Here is a 20188-nt window from a genome sequence, read left to right on the forward strand (position 1 = left end):
ACCCCAGTCCCCCCACGCGGCCCCCGCAGGGCTGGTCCCGGGGCGGCCCGTTCCGCGCCCGGCCCCTGAGCTCCGGCAGCCGCAGCGGGGGAAGGTTTCTGGCGTCGGACCCATGGAAGCGGCGGCGGCGCCCGGACAGCGGCGGCCTCGGGCCGGGGTGAGCGGGCGGCGGCCCCAGAGCTGCGGGGTGGGAGGGAGGGACCCCCCCGCGCCGGCCCCCCCCCGCGCCCCGGGGCCTTCTCCCGCCCCCCTCCAGCGCCCCGCCCCCCGGGACCCTGCCCCCCGCCTGAGGCCTCTCCCGCAGCGCCCTGCCCCCCGCCCCCCAACACTGCGTCCCCCCGCCTGAGGCCTCTCCCCCTGCCCCCCAACACTGCGAGACACTGTCCCCTTTCCAAGCCCTGCCCCCCGTGACCTGGGACCCTGCCCCCCACATCCTGAGTCCAGGTCTCTGCCTGCTCCCGCCCCTGGGGCCTCCACACACCCCACCAGCCCCGTGATCCCGGACTGTCACCCCCTGCTCCCTCCAATCCTGTGACTCCAGGCACTGTCACCTGCCCCCCCATTACCTGCCCCCCCCCCCCGATCTCTACCAGTCCTCTGGAGACCCCTAGATTTCCCCCCGGCCCCCAAGCCTATCCTTCCGTGTCCCGATTCCTGTACCTACTTCCCAGTGACCCTCACACCAAACCCAAGACTCCCTCCAAATCTCTGCTCCCAAAGCTCCACTCAACCCTGCCCCCACACCACATCCTCAGAATCTGAAACCTTGCCCCCCCCCACGCCCCCAACTGCTTCTCCTGCCAGCTCCGGGATTACCCCAAACCTGGTTCCCTTCAGCCACCAGCCTCCGTCTGCTCCCTGGGACACAAAATCCTATCTCCTACTAGCCCTCAGATTCCCCCAAACTTACCCTCACCACTCGCTCTCAGCTCTCGCTGAATCCTTCCCCCCACAGACGTGGGACACCTCCAAAATCTGTCCCTCTCTGTCCCTGATCCCCTGCTGCTTCAGGATTCCTGAATCTTGTCCCCCTGCCCCAGGATACTGCCAAAACCTGCCCTCCCTGGGTTCCCTCAAATCCTGATTCCTCTGCTCTGGGAATGCTCCCCAACCCTGTCCTCTTCAGCCATCCCCGCTCCCAAATCTGCCTGAATCCTGTTTTCCCTCAGCCATTCCTGGTATCCCGGCTCTAGGATTTCTTGACTCCTACCCCACACCTCATTCCCAGAACCCCTGAAGGTTTGCCCTTCCTGGTGTTCCAAGTCTGTCATCCCAAAGCTCTAGCTCCCTTTCTAGCTAGCCACCTTCCTCCTTGCTCACACATTTATCTCCCTCAGAAAATTGCAGGTCCTTTCCTGCTTATCCCATTTCTGGGATCCTTTAAATACATAGCCCAGAACATCACAAATCTTTACCCCACCAGCACCACCTGTTATCCAATTCCTGTTCTCAGCCTGAGCCCTAGTGCACCTCTCTTGTCTACACATGGAGTTATTCAGGAATATCTTGTCTGGAATACCTGTTCCTAAGTAACTTCATGTGTGGACACTTTTATTCCAGAACTGGAGCATCTTGTTTCGATTTAGCTAAATCTCTGTTTGACCAGTGAGTCTATGACCCATGCTGATTTTGGGGTGTCGCTGGTTGTTTCCTTTGGAAGGAGAGATTGCTGATGGAGTCAGGTGTAGCTTTACTGCAGTCCTGTGTATTTACAAGAATGTGTACAACATCCTGTTTCCCTGAACACAGGAGGCCTCAAACAGCAGGAGACAGTTTCTTTGCCCACAGCTCCAAGTCTCTTATCAGCCATTACTCATCCCAAAAGCCCATTACAAGTGCTTTTTTTTTTTCTTGATTACCCTTACTGCCTTCTCTGGATGCTTCTGTGATGTTTCTGCTTTTCTCCTTCTCCTCCTCCTCCTCTTTCTCTAGCTTTATCCAGGAGTACTTCTTAAACCACAACAAACATAGCCCAGTTTGGATTCAAGGTAAACTGGTACAGGGCACTCTTGGTCCAGAATAAGTGCGTCCACATTAAGGATGTTAAAAAGCAGGTAACTGACTAATTGTGTAGTCAATACAATTTTTATCGACTACATGATCAGTCAATAAGGGGAAGACTTGTACTGGGTCCAGAAGCTACCCCCACTGCGACTTTGCAGTTTAAATTCAGTAGGATCCAGGCTGCAGCAGGCGGGTAGGTTCAGACCTGGTGCGAGCCGGGTCCCAGACTGCTGCACTTCTGCCTCCCCTGCTCCCTCTCCCCTGCACCACAGAGACAGTGCTGGGGGGAACTGGCTTTTAAGCCAGCTCCCCACATCACTGGCTCCTGCTTCCCACCCCTTGCTACCTCTGATACAGAGGCAGCAAGTGGTCAAGTAGGCTTATCGGGTAGTTGACTAGTTGCTTACATCCCTAGTCCACAAATGGAGCTATTTAGGAATATCATTGCATTTTAAATTCACAGCCTTTAATCCAAATTCATTTTAAAATATAGGCAAACCCTTAATCTTGGCCTCCAGCTACCCCTCTTATCCCAGTTCTAACTCCCTGCATCCTCTCATACACCAGTCTTGGGCACTTTACAGTTTTAAGCATGTAAAAGTCCTAATGCGTTGCCAGTGCTACAGTGTGACAAGGCCTCAAATCTGTAGGATTGGCCAGGGCATGTGTTTCTCTTCCAGTGCTCTGGGATATTCACTCTACAGAGCTTTTCCCCCTTTGCAGTGAATCCCTCTTGGTAACGCAGAGAAAGGATCATCATGCCGACTGTGGTGGTGATGGACGTGTCGCTCTCCATGACCCGGCCTATTTCTGTGGAGGGCTCTGAAGAGTATCAGCGGAAACACCTGGCTATCCATGGACTGACCATGTTGTTTGAGCACATGGCCACCAATTACAAACTTGAGTTTACAGCCTTGGTGGTCTTCTCATCACTTTGGGAGTTGATGGTTCCCTTTACAAGAGATTACAACACACTTCAGGTACGTTGTCTTATAAAGAACATACGGGGGTCAGCAAGTCACTATTCCTCAAAACATTGTGTTTCATGGCAGTAGGGAAACCTTTGCCTTCTGATTCTAGGATCTCATATCACTTTTTGCACTGATAATTAAGCCTCATAACAACCTTATAAAGTGGGTGTATCCCTATTTTGCAAATGGGGAAACCAAGGCAGGAAAAGTCGTGTTTTGTAATCAGACAAGTCAGTGATAGCGCCGCCTGTAAATTCGCTTGAGCATCCAAAAATGTGCTGGGTAGTTTACAAAAACAAGTAATGAGACTCTTCCTGTCTTGAAGAGTTTTCAGGCCGACTTCAGATGTCACACAACAACGTAGAGCTAAGGAAGGCAAAGGTAGGGATGAAAATAAGTTGTTTAATGGGTACCAGTAATGAGTTCGGGGTGGGGGACTCAGGGGCTACGTCTAGACTGCATCCCTCCATCGACAAAGGGATTCAAATCAAGCACGTCGAAATTGCTAATGAAGCCGGGATTTAAATACAGGCAGTCCCCGGGTTACGTACAAGATAGGGACTGTAGGTTTGTTCTTAAGTTGAATTTGTATGTAAGTCGGAACTGGTACATATTGTAGGGGAAATTCGAGCCAAACATTTCTCCAGAGCTCAGTTTTATTCTCCCACACCTCACTTCCCTCAGTCCTTTATTCTCAAGCTGAGGTGTCTGCTGAGAAAAGCCCCTCCACATCTCCCTGCTCTGCTGGGGGGGGGGGGGGGCGCTAGCTTCATGTCTCCCTGGTCTGCTGGGGGGAAGCAGCTAATGCAGGGTTGCCTCACCCCGTTTGTAAGTAGGGATCCGATGTAAGTCGGATCCATGTAACCTGGGGACTGCCTGTATCCCGTGCCTCATTAGCATAAACATGGCCGCTGCTTTTTTCCGAAACGGAGTTTTTTAGAAAAAAACCGCAGTCTAGATGCGGATCTGTCGAAAATAAAGCCTTTTTCAACAGATCCTGTAAATCTTGAGGAATACAGGATCTGTTGAAAAAGGCTTTATTTTTGACAGATCCACATCTAGACTGCCGTTTTTTTCTAAAAAACTCCATTTTGAAAAAAAGCAGCGGCCATGTTTATGCTAATGAGGCACGGGATATTTAAATCCTGGCTTCATTAGCAATTTTGATGTGCCTAATCTACATCTCTCTGTCGACAGAGAGGTGTAGTCTAGACACACCCAGGAAGGCATGTTTACACTCTTATGGTTTTGTGACTTTCCTGTTTTGTGAGAGTGTTTTGACCTGTTCTCCAGAGGTGACACAGCAGAAGGGAGCTCCAGGAAAGGTTTTGAATCAAATGAACCAGTTTAGAGGTGGTGGTTTGTTCTTGGGGTAACATGGAAATAGGATGACAGTAGGAAAAGAGAGTAAGGATGCTTCAGGCCTGGCATGACTGGCAGAGTGGATGGATGTGGGGAGAACATGAGAAGGAAATAAGAGCTGAGAAAGAGGTTGGGGTTAAATGGTGTGTGATGTTGAAAGCCTTTGAGCCTATTGGGAGTTGCATCAATGTATCTGAAGGGGAATTTGTAACTTTGAAAAGTATAGAACCTTTTCAGTGACTGGACAAGACACTCCAAGTTTCATGTTGCTTCATTATGTTACATGTGCTTTTTTGGCACCTATTGGGAATCTGGGATTGTGCCTTCCCACATCTGAAGACTCTCTCCCCCTCCCCCAGCCTAAGGGGAGGACCTACCAGACCCAGATCTCAAGTAAAGGGGCCAGCTAATGATAAACAGGGACCGGAGTGAGAGTCAGAGTCATAAGCAGGGAGCTGGGGTGGAAGGATGTTACAAGCATTGAGGAGAACAAATTCTTTTTGCTTTTTTCATTTTACTGTATGAATTCTACTACATTCTCATTGCTGCTATTCATTTTTTGAGGGGTGGCCTTAGGGAAATCTATCCCAGTCAAATGTCCAACCCAGTTGCTTGTACTTCTATGTGTGTTTAGGAGCATCACACATTTTATGTGATGTGGGCAGGCTCTCTGTGGCTCAGTTTCCACATCTATAAAATGGGTATAAAATGACTGACCCACTTTACAGGCATGTTGTGAGGCTACATTATTTAAAGTGATACCAACAAATACACTTTCAAGGCATCAGCCATGTTCCGTTGACTGGGTCTATTTGTGGAATAAAATACTACTTCATGTCAGTGAAGGAGCTTTTAATGGTTGTAAAGCATTTAGAGATCTTTGGATGGACAGCACTATCAAAAGGCAATTGATTATTAATTCACACGTATTACGGGAGCTGCAAGATCAGAACAATGAGAGTAGATATTTTGTTTTATTTGAGGGAACAGCATAGTTTCAGGTTGTGAGTGTTCTGTTCTTGGAGACCTGCAAGGAATTTTTTAAAAAACAGATTTGGGCCCTTTGTGGACCAGAATTCCTTCCCTCTCAGCTTTTGCTTGCTGTTTGCGAAGTCAGAATTTCACTTGTTCCCCAGACAATATGTAGTATTTCAGGCTCTAATATAAAGAAAAACAGAAAAATACTTAACAGATCAAACCTCTTGTTTTTCTGGCCTGCTTTCTACATCCTAAAAAAGGGCATACACCTAATATTTTAAAAATTCTGCAGCTCATCCCAAAGAATATACTGCTTCCCTAATAAAGGCACAATGAGAAGGGAAGGAAGGAATTTATGAATTGCTTCCTGTTTTTGAATAAACTTCAGGTAACAATTGTCCCTGATAACAATTGTCCACCCAGGCAGGATAATATGTATTTTTTTCTTTCCAGGAAGCCCTCAGTAACATGGATGATTATGACAAAACATGCTTAGAATCGGCACTGCTTGGAGTTTGTAATGTAGTGCAGCAAGAATGGGGTGCCGCTATTCCCTGCCAGGTAAGGACTGTTCTCAGAATCCAGCTTGCAAATGCTTATCGGATAGTCGACAGGCTAGTTGACTAGTCGCTTCCCCCCCTTGCGGCCTCTATCGGAAAGAGGCAGTGGGGGTGGAGGTGAGGTACTTCAAAGCGGCAGCACCACGTGGAGCCTGGGGCCAAATCCCGTGCTTCACGCGATGCTGCCGCTTTGAAAGGCCGCGAGCAGCCCGCGGCCAGGTGGGGTGTCCCCAGGCTGCATGTGGTGTTTCAAAGCGGCAGCACCGTGTGGAGCCCGGGATCAGCTGGGGACTTCCCCACTGACCCCAGGCTCTGTGTGGAGCTGCCGCTTTGAAACACGGCGTGGAGCCTGACATTGGGTTCCCCAGGGTGTTTCAAAGTGGCAGTGCCGCATGGAACCTGAGGTCAGCGGGGGCGTCCCCAGCTGACCCTGGGCTCCCCGTGGCGCCCTAGTCAATTACTCGCAATTTAACATCCCTACTTTGATCCTCAAGCCCTTCTGGGCCACTGTGCTTGCATCTACCATGCTCAGCTAGAAGCACTCAACTTCCACTGGGCCATTACAGCTTTGTGCCTGGTTTCCCACTCATGCAGTGTTCCGTCTTGGACAAAAGCCTGTATCGGGGCCTCATTTTTCCAAGCTGCTCATAGCTAGTTCTTAGTTGGTCACAATTTGCATTCATTGATTTTCCAGCTTCGTGAACTGTAACACAGCCATCATAAAAACCCCTTGAAAAGAACAGACATCAGAGCCAAACAGAAAGATGTGAAACTCTAGTATATATCAGATCTGCAGTAGGGTGAGCTCTTCCACCATAAGCCATTGTGCGGGCATATCAGGTTCCTGAAGGACGAAAGGCCCCGGGAAATGTGCAAAGTCTTGTAACAGGCAGGTTATTTCCAAGTGTGAGAGCAAACGCAAGCACGAATGACACTATGAAAGTGACAGGTGTGCTGGGGAAAAGGGAGGAATGTTCTCTCTCATATGAAAACCTGGGTTCTAAATCTAAACGGAATGAATAAATGCTTAATTTCAGCTGGGTTTAGTAGTCTTCTCTTGTGCATGGCAACATCCCATAGCTGCCATGTTCTACCCGAGCAATGGCTGCATGTGAATGGAAGGCAAACAAATCCAATTATTTAATTTCACCTTAGAGTGAATTTTTTATAAATAACTTTTGGGATCCGTATCACATTACTGCCTTAGTGTTGCTGCTGAAAAGCCAGAAAGGGCCGAGAGAAGCTGTAGGAGTTACAAAAAGGACTGGGGGACTGGTGTAGCTGATGGATATTTTCTTTTTTTATGGCCTGTGTTGACTTCAGTAGGCACTCGGTTGGCCCTTAGCTTCTGAAGTGTGGTAATAATAACTTGCACACTTCTAATCTCTTTCATCTGAGCTTTTTGAGTCACCCAGCGGCTAGATATGCTTGTGACACTGTACTTCCTGCACTGAAAGGGTGTGTGGCTTTTTAAAACTCAAAACACATCCTTTTTTTTGTTACTCTGTGTTCATTAGTAGTAGGGCATGATGATAGCTTATAAAAATAAATCCTGCCCATTATTTTTGTCATTAAATTTCTTGTGGATAAGGGAGAAGCAATGGATGTGGTATACCTAGACTTCAGTAAATTTTAATAGCTATGTTTATTCCATACAGCCGTTGTGTTCAACACACTAGCCGCTAGCCATGTGTGGCTATTTGGCCTGTTAAGTGTGACTAGTTCGCTTCAGAACTGGTTGGACACTACAGATGTAGAGCATTGAATTTGTAACGGTTAATTGCTTAAATATATCATTTACATACAAAGCTTACAAGAGTATTCCTTATGTAACTAATTCATTGTGAGTAAGGACTGCTCATGTGAGGAAGGATTTTTAGGACCTATTCCTCCCAAGGGAACTACTAACAGAAGTAAAGCTACAGGTGTACCTATTTGCAGGATTGGGGCACGTGAAGAAATGTGTTTAGATGAAAATGCTAATGTATCCTTTTGTGTGTGTTTGCTCTAGGTTGTTCTAGTAACTGATGGCTGTTTAGGTATTGGCAGAGGCTCTCTGCGGCACTCCTTAGCAACTTGCAACCAACGAAATGACAGCAGTCGATTTCCACTGCCTTTCCCTTTCCCATCCAAGTTATACATCATGTGCATGGCTAATCTAGAAGAGGTGACTTCTTTGAAAACATTCTTGCTGTTTTGTGATACTGATTGATTATTTTTCTTATAGAATCACATATTCTCAAGATCTATTCTAACAATCTGGTGATAAAGTGTTTGGTTTTAGTGATAAGTGTGTCACGTTCACCTGCAGAACATGTAAGTTAATTGTACAAAGTTCACATCCTTGAGAGCTAAATTAACCTAAGCCCCAGTATAGCACTACAAGGCCAATAGAAGACTCATATCATGAACCTAGCTACCATCTTTTGAAGCAGTAGATTAACTACAGTGACAGCATCTGTCCTGTAGACATAGCCTAAGCAACTCAAAGACTCTCCTATGCTCTTGAAGACTGAGAATCTGTGAATTTATTCATCTTAACAAAGAAATAGTAAAGCGGTGATTGATCATTGTTTATAAAAACTTGAGAGGGAAACAAATATTTGATGATAGGCTGTTAAATCTAGCAGACAAAGGTATGACATGATCCAAATGCTGGAAGTTAAGGCTAGACAAATTCCATTTTAATAGCATAATTATTAAATTATGGTGGAACAATTTACCAAGGATAGTGGTGAATTCTCCATCACGGATCATTTTTAAATCAAGATTTGATGTCTTTCTAAAAGTGCTGCTCTAGTAATTATTTTGGGGAAGTCCTATAGCCTGCAGTCCACAGGTCAGACTAGATGATCCCTTTTGTCTTTTGAATCTATGACTATAAGAGCTAGAAGCTAGGTCTGACTTGATAAAACAATGTATTACTAATCCCAGCACAGGGACAACCTTCTGAGCCAATAGTAAGGAATAAACCTCTTGTAGGGAAGAAACTTTGGCTTCCTTAAAAATTAGAAAGATTAGATTGTCCTGATTTTTTTTCTTTATTATCATAAAGCTCTTCTCCCTTAAAAAAACATGACAGCCTTGCCGCAGTAGTGCTTTGGTGTAGACACAATCTGTGTGTTGGGTGGACTTCTCTCATCAGTGTAGGTAATCCCCTTCTCTTGAAAGACAGGAAATAACTTGGCCTTATACTGTCTCCTTAGGCACTAAGTTGATTTGTTGATGCTCATGGAGTGTGGATTTTTCACACCCCAGACCAAGTAGTTAAACCAGCTTAATTTTCTTGTGACAATCAGGCCTCAGACTTGTACTCTCATTTACATTTGTTTCCTTAAAATCAGTCTAGTGCGTCTTCTGTTCTTATCCTGAATTTTTTAAGGTATAATTTTTTAATATATATTTTTTTTTTGTGCAGCTCCAAAGCTCAGATTCTTTAGATTGTCTGGAACGACTTATAGATTTAAATAATGGGGAAGGACAGATTTTTACCATCGATGGACCCCTTTGCTTGAAGAATGTACAGTCCATGTTTGGGTAAGTATTTTTTTTTTTAATTGACATGACTGTGAAATTAACGTTTCAAGAAAACAAAGAAACATAATGCGAGAAATTTGATTTGTTTTGAATCATAGGTTTCTTTATCTTTCCTACTCCAATATGTTGACTACTATTGATTGATCTTTGACCTTCATTGATTAAGAACTTGTTTTATTCACTCTCTAATTAAAAACAGTATCATCAGTATCTACAGATATTTTCCTTTTGTCAGTGATTAGACAATTTGAAATATTGAGTAGGTCGTAGGCTTTACAGGAACTGCTATTAATTTGTCATAAATGTCTTAATGTATCATATGTGCAGTGTTGTTGTAGCCATGCTGGATTCAGGATATTAGACAAGGTGGGGAGGGCAATATCTGTTATTGAGTATTACCTCACCTACCTTGTCTCTGTAATCAGTCATAGCATTTCATAATTTGACAATGCTAGAACTACTGAGTTAACTCTAGTTTTTTTAAAATAACCTGTTTTGGGAGCTCGGTATAATGCACTTAAATACACGTACATAACTTATTTTCAACTGATTTGTATTACTTTCTCCCTAATAATAAATGATCATGTTCTAGAAAACTAATAGACCTGGCTTATACACCATTCCATGCGGTTCTCAAATGTGGCCACTTAACATCTGATGTGCAAGTATTTCCCAGACCAGAACCTTTCATTATAGATGAGGAAATAGATCCCATCCCCAAAGCTATTAATACAGGTAACCAGTGTTTGTTTATTTTTTAACCGTGAGTCATGTTAACTTTTCTATTGACATTCCTTGCCCCGCACAGTGACTGTTCTCCCTCCCCCCCTGCTTCTCTCTGACCCAAAGAGACTGGAAGTCAGTCTCCAGTAACATTTCAGTGGCCAGCAACATCTGGGAGCCTCACCCTGTTTTGGCCTCTGTACAGACATGTGTGAGCTGTTTTCCACAGGCTCTCTTGCAATCCTTCTGCAGAGGGGCTGGTTGGGACTAGGGCAGTAGCACATAATCCAGCTGAGATTCGGGCTGTCCACATACAGCCTGATGAAATCCAGGCACCACTCCAACTGGAAGACCAGTTGGGCCAATGAAACAGCCCAAAGCTGGATGGGTGCAGCCACAGATGCGCCCCTGGACTGAGAGTTCTGGCTGTGTGTCTTAGAGGTAGGCTGCCTGCTAAGGCCTCTCCACACTGGGACTGTCCCAGGTGGGGATTTGTGCCACATGAGCAATGCAGAGGCGTGGATGAGGGCAGATAGTCTGCCCCTTTGTTCCTAAAGATGACTGTCTTATGGGCAAAGTGTGGGGCTCCAGTGAACAAAAGCATGGTGTATAGCAGCATGTTTCTCAGATACATCAGGTTCTGTCTGTTGTAGCTGCTTTTCAGCTGCCCATCTTAACATTGCTCATTATTATATAGTAAATATTTGTATTACAGTGGCACCTATATTTGCGAAGTGCTATAGATATATAGACTCCATGCTTCAAAAAGCTTACCGTCTACGGAAGAATGTTCCTATTTTGATGTTAAATTTAACATGAATATATTCTCGGCTATTTCCAGGGCTGACATGAGACTGTTTGTTTCTTTGCAGATCTAGAAATTGTTGGTTTTATAGATATAGCTGATATTTCTAGCCCTCCCGTATTATCCAGACACTTGGTACTGCCCATTGCACTCAACAAAGGTGAGCTGTTTTTGTTTATAATAGTGCATTATTGCGCTGTTTGGAATTGATGAGGTTTTGCAAGAATGCTGGTGGTAGATTAGAGCCAGATGATACAAAGTTCTCTTAAAGGACAAGACCCGGGCCATTAGAACACATTTTGATGATCCCATTAAAATTAAAGTTTTAAACACAAGTTCTTTATCTTTTAAAAAAAAAAAATTTCTTATAAGTGCATCTGTACCTGAAACAGCACAGTTAATAAACGAGACCGTGTCTCTTCCGTGACTTCATAAATAGAACTGTCTGAACTTAGAGTTAGAATAATTTCAGACCAAGAATAAAGCAGCATGTTTAATGCAGGGGTGGGGAACATAAGGACCAGGGGCTGGACGCAGCCTCTGGTTTGCCTCGATCTGGCCCCCGGGGCTCTGGGTTCCCTCCAGCCCTGGCAAGACAGTGCTGGTGCTCCAACCCCACCACCATCTCCCTGGGAGCTGGAGCACACAAAATCTACTAGTCTGGCCCCCCCTCCCATCACCACCACCACCACATAGCTCTGGTGTGTGAGGGGAATGTGAGGAGTGTCTCTCTTTTTCTTAGTCAGGGGCCATGTCAGTGAGGGTGGATTTGTTTCTCACTTTTGTGTGCCCCCCCAGCTGATTTTTCTGTCAGCAGCCCCTGGCCCAAGAAAAGGTTCCCCTCCCCTAGTTTAATGCATCTTTTATCTGCCTGTAATGGTTGTAGTTTTGTAGAACAGTCTTCAGAACAGAGCTTGTCTGCAGTGTAGTTGAATCGCTATTGGTCCTAGGCTACTAGAGAGATGAGATAGGAGAGGTAATGTTTTATTGGGCCAGTTTCTCTTGGGGAGAGAGACAAGCTTTCGTGCCACATGCAAGTTTGTCTCTCACCAACGCAAGTTTGTCCAACAAGATATAACCTCACCCACCTTGTCTCCCTACAGAGCTTAGTATTTGTGCTTTGATTTCTCCTTTGTTGCTCAGGAACACTAGCTACTGCTCACCTCTGTTAACATTTGTATGTGGCTGGCTGGTTAAGTAGTAAGGAAGGTTAGGTAAATCTCAAGCTTTTGCATTGTCTGTCTATGCTGTGTGCTTGTGGTGCCGTTCAAAAGAGCCTCTACTGCCCTTTCAGTGTAGTTCCTAGATATGCTTCCTAGGTGGAGCAGAGGCAATACCATGAGGTTTCTGTTGGGGACAGCTGAAAGGACCAAACGTGCAGTTAGTGGGTTATAGCTCTATGTATTCACACTCCTTTGTGCCTCACCCTTTCTCCCTGTGGGAACCTCATGCTGACGACTAAAGCAGAGCCGTTTTTCAGCTCCTAAAACTCAGTAAGTTGCTTGTGACAGAAAAGAATCCTCCGAAGGGAGGGGTTAAGGGTTCCCTTAACAAGGGTCACTTGCAGCCAGCCCAGTGTGGGAATCGTGTATTTTACTCTGGTTTTCCCAAAGGTGAGGGGTCACTTGAACTGGGGTGAGAACAACTCTTCAAGGCAGCTGTGGGAGTAGGGCAGAGACAGGGGTTTTCAGACTGGGGGTCGTGACTCCTCATGTGGTCACAAGGTGGTTACATGAGGGTCATGAGTTGTCAGCTCCGTGGGGCCGACAGCCCCAAGCTTCCATTCAATTAAATTAACCCCTCACCATTTTTAATGTTTTGGAGGCTCACGCACAGAGGCTTGCTGTGTAAAGGGATAACCAATACAAAAACTGGAAAAATCCCACACTAGCAAAATATGCCAGGCGGTGCCTCTTTAACCACATCACCTGCATGCCCCGGCATCTTGCTTGATCTGTTGGCACCACTGTGCCAGAGGCTTAATGCAAAAGATCAGGCTTGTCAGACAGGAGGCTGACGCCGTCCAGAACCACAGCATTCTGGTTCCTTACGTTTTCTAAGTGCCTAGGGGGCCATGGCGCCTTCCTAAAGAGAGGAGAAGGGGCTGTGTGCGGAAGTTTGCTCTGTCGAACTGCCCTGTCGGGTGGTTTGCTTTGGTGGTTGTTTTGGGGTGACTTGCCTGGCAGACTGTAAGATGACGAGCATGACAGAAAACAAAGCGGTGCTAGTGAGTGTGACTCCCTCTTATTTTTGTTGTTTTTTTGCACAGAAGGTGACGAGGTGGGTCCGGGGATCACTGACGACACTGAGGATGAGAATTCAGCTAATCAGATTGCTGGGAAAATACCCAACTTCTGTGTGCTACTGCATGGGAGCCTAAAAGTGGAAGGCATGGTGGCCATTGTTCAGTTCGGGTATGGAAGCGCATTTCCCTTCACAGCATCCTTTTGGGTGGTGTTTTAGGCCCAGTCCTTTAGGAAACACTGCACACCACGCTGCAAGCCCCGGGGAGCTTGATAAGAATGTATGTCTTACTGTGATTCTGCATTGGAGTGGTATAAATAACGTGCCAATAATGAAACCCAGGGCTCCCCAGTAGCAAGGGTGGGAGGTGAATTTTAGGTGTGAAGAACGGGCAGTTTTCAACCTTAGCAGTCTGCTCTTTTCTTTAGGCCTGAATGGCATGGGATGCTGTATTCCCAAGCCGATAGTAAGAAGAAATCAAACCTCATGATGTCTCTTTTTGAACCTGGTCCTGAGCCCCTGCCTTGGCTCGGGAAAATGGCACAGCTTGGGCCTATTTCAGGTAGTAACCAAACGGATTTTAAAGTTTCTCGTGCATTTGATGTTTTCTGGGTTAATACCTTTGCTGCGTCTTATTCTTGAAAAGCTTTATTTTCTTTCAGATGCTAAAGAAAATCCTTATGGTGAAGACGACAATAAGAGCCCTTTCCCTTTACAACCCAAAAACAAGCGTAGTTATGCACAGAATGTCACTGTGTGGATCAAACCAAGTGGCCTTCAGGTAACTCAGTGTTGAGTCTTGGTGTTCTGGCACAGGTCAGCGTCAGGGCCTTGAAAGGGAGGCTCTTACTTAGCCAGTAGAATGGTCTCTGTACGTGTCACTTCCATCAAGTGTAATTCTTTCATTCGTATTAGTTTCCTGTTTGAAGTGTCATGATTAACATATTCTGGCACATATAGTTTATTTAACGAAAGCTTTGCCTGGCAACTAGTTAGTGTCTTTGCTGGTATGACCTGCGTAACTAATGACTAATTACTGAGCTTATGGGAGTGATTGAGCTGTACAGTTAGGGATTCTTTCCTGCAGCCTTCCCCAAAAGTGTTTTTTTTTTTCAGACGGATGTACAGAAGATCTTGAGAAATGCAAGGAAGCTCCCTGAAAAAACTCAAACATTCTATAAAGTGAGTAACATGCTATGGGTTTGCATGTAACATGTGACTGTAATGATGCGTGTTTGAGCTATAGAGAGTGATGAACATTGAAGTTAATGATTCTCTGCTTGTACTGCTTTGCAAACTTGAATTCTGAGCCACCCTTGTGAGGAAGGTAGCTGCTGGGCCCATTATACAGATTGGCAAAGTTGTAGCCTGGAATCCTCTGATCTAAGCTTCTCTGACAGGACAGCATATTGGGTTCAATGGTGGGAGACCTCGGTTTGAGAGCCAGTGACCCTTTGTAATCTCAGCTGCTTGTGCTCGTATCCCAGAGGTGGTGTACATATCGCCATGTGGGCAAGGCAGAAATGGAGTGCACTTCTAACACCCCTTGCCAGCTGGACTCCGCAATGAACTGGAGAGCAGCAGGAGACCCCCCCGCTTATCCTGCCTCCTAGGCAGAAATGAGGGGCTGCTTTAGTAGCAGGTACTATGAGTAGCGAAGGATCAAAGAGCACAGATGGAAATGGTAGCACAAATCTATGCTTGGACACTGTGACTGTGTTTTCCACCTCTGATTTGGAGAGGGCAAGAAATCCAGAAAGCTAGATATAGTTAGCTACTAGTCTGGTTTAGAGTGGTACAATCATCATAATCCTTCTCAGCCCGAGCAGTGACAAACCCCCTCAGTGCCCCAGCCAGGGGTCTGGTGTGTGCTGTGTAAACGCACATTGTACCATCTGCTGGACAGAGTGGCTGAAACAGAGCAGATGACAAAGCACATCCTTCTGTCAGGGAGAGGGCTGTCCGCCAGAGCTGGGAGGGTATTATGGGAAAGCTAACACACTGGTGTGCTGTACCTGCTGTCTCCCAGCTGGCACCAGCACTAGAATTCACTCGGATGTGGCTCGCCATTGGGAAGCTTGCTAGAACTGTAGCGTGAGCCTCCTTGTATCTCTCTCCTACGAGAACAAACTTGCAATGAATAAAATAGCCTTTCAGAAGACTCAAGAGGGCTTTAAATGGAGCTTTTCTCCCTTCTAGGAACTCAACCGTTTACGAAAGGCAGCCTTGGCTTTTGGGTTTTTGGACCTTTTGAAAGGCGTGGCGGATATGCTGGAAAGGGAGTGCACCCTGCTGCCTGATACTGCTCATCCCGATGCAGCATTTCAGCTTACCCATGCTGCTCAACAACTCAAAGCAGCAAGTAATGGGACCTCGGAATATGCCGCCTACGACCATAACATCACTCCACTGCAGACAGACTTCTCTGCTAGCAGCACTGAACGAATATGAGATGCAGTTCTTAGAACGTCCTGTACTTTTAAATCACAAGTGGTCCAATTTTCCTCTATTTGTTTTCTAGGACTGACTCAAATACTGTTTGAAGAACTTTTTCTGTGCAAATGGGGTTTCAAATAGTCTAGTTTCTTAATCTGGGATTAACTCATGGCTCTCAGTGGATTTAACATTTTATCTAGAAATTGTATTTTTAATGCCTCCTGAACATCTCTCAGTGAGAAGGGAGGTTCTACAGTATTGATTGTTCAGGTGTGTGAAAGGAGAGATGAGGAAAATGTTGTTACATGCTGACTGGTGACAGTAGCCTACAATTATCCACCCCCCTCCTTTTTTTTTTTTTTTTGAAGACCAGTCATTAGCTAACCTCAAACTTAACCCATAACAATTAGACGGGTGCACAAAAGTTTCGTGTAAAACTATTCCTGAGACAGGGGTGTGTACTAGAACCTGGCTTTCAGAAATGTCACCTATGCCCAGCTGAAGACTGAGTGTATGCTCAGTGCATCTGGTCAGCTGGCAATTTTTGGGTGGTGTCTCTAAAGAGTTAAAGCCTGCCTTTCAAAATGTAAAGTTACAGGTCTCTCATTTGCCTCGACATTCATACTTGAGAAAGTAACTTACATTCTAGCAAGAGAAATTGATTTTTTAATAAAAGTGTAAGATATCACATTAACAAAAAGCTTTCAGTGGTTTTGATTCATTAACAAAAAAACAGCTATGCATTTTTAGCATTATAGAGGCTTAGACCTTCATCAGGCCACTGCTTTAAGCCCCAACTTTCCTTCATGAAGGTCAGCTAACAATTGCTCTTGTTCGCTTGCATAAGAGGCTGTACAACTATGAAAGACTTTGCATGTAAATTTTTATTAACAGAAATACATATCTGTCTGCCTCCAGCAGGACAAGCAAACTCAGTAGTTGAAGATCTGGGGCAAGTCACTTCAAATACAGGCTGCAATGCCTGTCCCATGCCCTCAACACCATGTATTTTATGAGTGTTTAAAGGCCCTTAAAGGATGAATGCTGTGTTAAGTTTTCAGTGTCCACAGTAGGCTATTCAATCCCTCAATTCATTGTCAAATAGCTGTGTCTGTAGAAGTGATACAGTGCAAAGTCATTGTGTAAGTAGCCTGAAGAAGCTGGACATGTGCTTTTTTTAGTCTCTCATGTGGAAAGGTCCCTTTTAACACATTTAGGTCAGACCCTATGCTACAGTCCCATGCCAGTCTAACATCTCAGGGGAAATCATATTCCAGAACAATGCAGTTATACCACCTAACCCTCTGCATAGACAGCACTATGTCTGTGAGAAAGTGTCTCCAATCAACATAGCTGCCACCTCTTGGGGATGTGGATTAACTATACTGTCTGGCTATGTCTATATTGGTGTGATCTTGCACAAAAGCAGCCACTCTTGCGCCAAAACTTGCTGCCTGTCTACACTGGCCGCAAGTTGTGGTTTTTTTTTTTTTTTTTTAAAAACACAGACTATTTGGTGTCCAGGAGGTGGGCGGGCATTAGCCCACCCACATCTAAAGGACCGCCCCCCAGCCTGCAGGGAGGATCCACAGAACCTGGAAAAACCAACTAATTACTGGGGACAAATAATGGAAAAACAGATATGGGTGTGAGGGTCAAAGGGTTAAAACCAGGGAACCGGATGGGGATACCGAGCAGAGAACCCCAGACAGCGCCCACTATGGCCGCGAGTTCTTGCACAAGAACACGGACGTTCTAATGTATGAAATCAGTGCTTCTTGCGCAAGAAAGCCCTATGGTTAAAATGGCCATTAGAGCTTTTTTGCGCAAGAGCGTCTACACTGGCACGGATGCTCTTGCGCAAAGGCACATGCCAGTGTAGACGCTCTTTTCTGGAAGAGTTTTTGCACAAGAACTCTTCTGCAAAAGAGTTCTTGCGCAAAATCATGCCAATGCAGACGTAGCCACAGGAATGAGGCACCTTAGAAACTACCAAAAACATATATAGCATCATGAGCTTTCATGAACAAAACCCACCTCCTCAGTCACTTCTCTGCAAAAACCTCAACTAAATGTTCTCGCGTGAAGCTCACAATAACAATCACTAGGACATTTTTCACAGTGAAAAAAATATAGCAAAATAGCTGATATGTTAGGAATGGAGCATGGAAATTAGCTACTTTCCTGGATAGTTATTTTTTCCAGTGTTATGCTTTCAATAAACAAACCCATACCATGGACTGACAATACACTGACCTCCTTAAACCAGGAACTGTGCTAGAGCTTTGGAAATAACTTGCACAAAGTTTACAGTAGTTGCTGGGGGGGGGGGGGGGGGGGGGGGGGGGGGGGGGAGGGGAGTATTAGACTCAGCTGGGTCAACGGTGCAACTAATTGCTCTGCAGACAAGGATACAATTAAGTTTAAATCAGACTTTTACATCGTTCTTGAAATTAACTAAAAGTCAAAGGGGGGCTGAAACCTGGTAGGGTCAGATGGGGGATGCAGAAGTAATTTGAACAAAGTGTGCCATGATTAGAAAGAGCTCATTTTTAAGCAATGGGGTTTTCTTTGTTGCAAAAATAATTTTATTCGTTTAAAATTCACAGGAGCATAAATCTGAAACATCGCTTGCCTCCCACTTGCTGAGATCCGGTACAATATCAAAATGGTCCCTAACTTGTTACGGCTCCCAATGCTGCACCCCAAAAGCAGACTGCGATCCCAGCATGCAAACCCCTTAGCTGCACTCCTCTCCATTCAGGGAATAGGAAGAAAAGTGCTTGCTTCCTTCTGAACAGGGTTTGAGCACTTACACCAACCGCCATTCCCATAAAGGAGAGGGGACAGACTGGTCTTGATTTGCTGGCCAAAGAAAGGTGGTGAAATCATCTCAAGGGAGGCTGCTTTACCGCTGCACTTCCAGGTAAAATTCTGATTTTTGTGAGCTACGGGGGGGGGGGGGGGGGGGGGGGAAGAATGGCTGAAAAGGGAACCTCAACCCTACATTTCCTGGTTTTCCAGTGGTTAAGGGTGGGCGTTTAAATTCTCACCATCTGGAAGGGTAGTTAGTGTAAAAATAGCAGCTATGTCAACTGGTGAGGGAAATCTGAAGGAGTCAGTAGGACATATGCAGCCAGACAGGGGACACTGAATACCACAACGTATTTCTATTCCATGGAGGGGTGTGGAGATTAAGCCTTCCTATCATTCACGCATTAAAAACAAGCTGGTAGTGACCAATGCTGATACTAGTTGCTCTCAGGCTTACATTTATCAGCAAAAGCCTGCTGAGAAAAAGCAGACCGAGCACTGACCATTAATAAATTCACTCTCCATGCTGCCCTTGGTCTCTGCTCCTCAGGCCCTTCCTAGTCAGTTTCATATAGCAGGAAGTAGATGGTCTGAAATATACCCCAGCATCACAAACCCTATCTGCATTCAATAATATCTGAAAGAGACCCAATACCCAATTAAAAATAACCATTCTACTCCCAATCAATGCTGTTCAGTTTCTTGGTAAGCACATTATACACAGATAATAGGATTTCTTTGTATAACATGGTAACTAATTGGAAACATTTAAATATTGCCATTGCTCAACATTAAGTATCATGCATATATGACTGAAGAGTGTATGGGAATGCTATCTGAAGAATCAATATGAAATCTAACATGATCGTTTAGCTGTACAAAATCCTTTCCATTATTATAATAGGTAAAATTGTAAAAATTAGACGCGCCTGTCGTTAAGATAAGTTAGATCTAGGAAAACACTGCAGTGTCTGCTTTACTTTATCTTTCTCTTTTTTGATCCAAGGTGCTGCCTCCTTTGCTTGTAGAGGTGCCGTAAGTTCACAAACACTCCTGGAAAAGAAAAACGATTGTTCAGGCAGAACTGAAAATCCCTGCAGGTTACTTGCAACACATACCTGCACAGAGTTAAACATGATTTAGGATTTTCTTTTCACTCATGTACATAAAACTATGAAAGCTAAAGGCAAACAAGTCCCGGCTGGGGTAGCATAGAGATTGCAACAACCCACACTGTTTGTTATTGCTGCGACCCATTAGGGGTAGCATTATTGCAGAGGGAGGGAAGGGAAAATAATTCTAGAATCTTGTGACAGAATTCTAGAATCTTGCCAGAGAAAAGTATCACAAAGCTGAACAGCCCACATTAGACTAAACAATAGGAACAGGGATTGTGTCAGGTAACTATTTTTTTCATAGGATGAAGTTTGGAGTTCAATTTTTTTATTTAAAAATCATGAGCTGGGTTCTATGCTCCTGATGTCAATGAGACTTTTCTATCCAGAGAGATGTAGGTTCAAGCTGTACACAGTATAATTTTATCATTGGTCCACTAATGATAGAGAACAAACCATTGTAGCTGACCAGTTAAACATTCCTATGAAGCTCCCCAGGGAACAGTTTTCTCATATTCCATTAGTATCAGTGTATTTAGGATAACATCTGTGTAGTTTTGTACTACATGCAGAATCCAGCAAAATCCTGCAGAAGTCCACACTTTTATCCAATTATATTGATACCCTAATTGTATGTGT

At 45.0% G+C, this 20188-nt stretch overlaps 2 protein-coding genes across 4 annotated transcripts in view; one reads left to right on the forward strand and one right to left on the reverse strand.

Annotated features, from left to right (window-relative positions):
* On the forward strand, nt 1-17123 carry INTS14 (integrator complex subunit 14). Its single transcript, XM_075896889.1, has 12 exons — nt 1-157; nt 2728-2984; nt 5769-5876; nt 7887-8042; nt 9294-9412; nt 10005-10147; nt 11008-11100; nt 13210-13354; nt 13613-13746; nt 13847-13965; nt 14301-14366; nt 15384-17123. Exons 2-12 carry the CDS (start codon nt 2763-2765, stop codon nt 15633-15635), a joined length of 1557 nt encoding a protein of 518 aa, XP_075753004.1. The 5' UTR covers nt 1-157; nt 2728-2762; the 3' UTR covers nt 15636-17123.
* Nucleotides 16264-20188, reverse strand: part of HACD3 (3-hydroxyacyl-CoA dehydratase 3) — an 18788-nt gene continuing 14863 nt past the window's right edge. For all 3 annotated transcript variants that reach the window (XM_075896890.1, XM_075896892.1, XM_075896891.1), the window contains one exon: nt 16264-19487. In XM_075896890.1, coding sequence (XP_075753005.1) covers nt 19411-19487 — 77 coding nt within the window. In that variant the 3' untranslated portion in view covers nt 16264-19410. The remainder of the gene's footprint in view (nt 19488-20188) is intronic.

Source organism: Pelodiscus sinensis, chromosome 14 (assembly GCF_049634645.1).
Source record: "Pelodiscus sinensis isolate JC-2024 chromosome 14, ASM4963464v1, whole genome shotgun sequence".
NCBI lineage: Eukaryota > Metazoa > Chordata > Testudines > Trionychidae > Pelodiscus > Pelodiscus sinensis.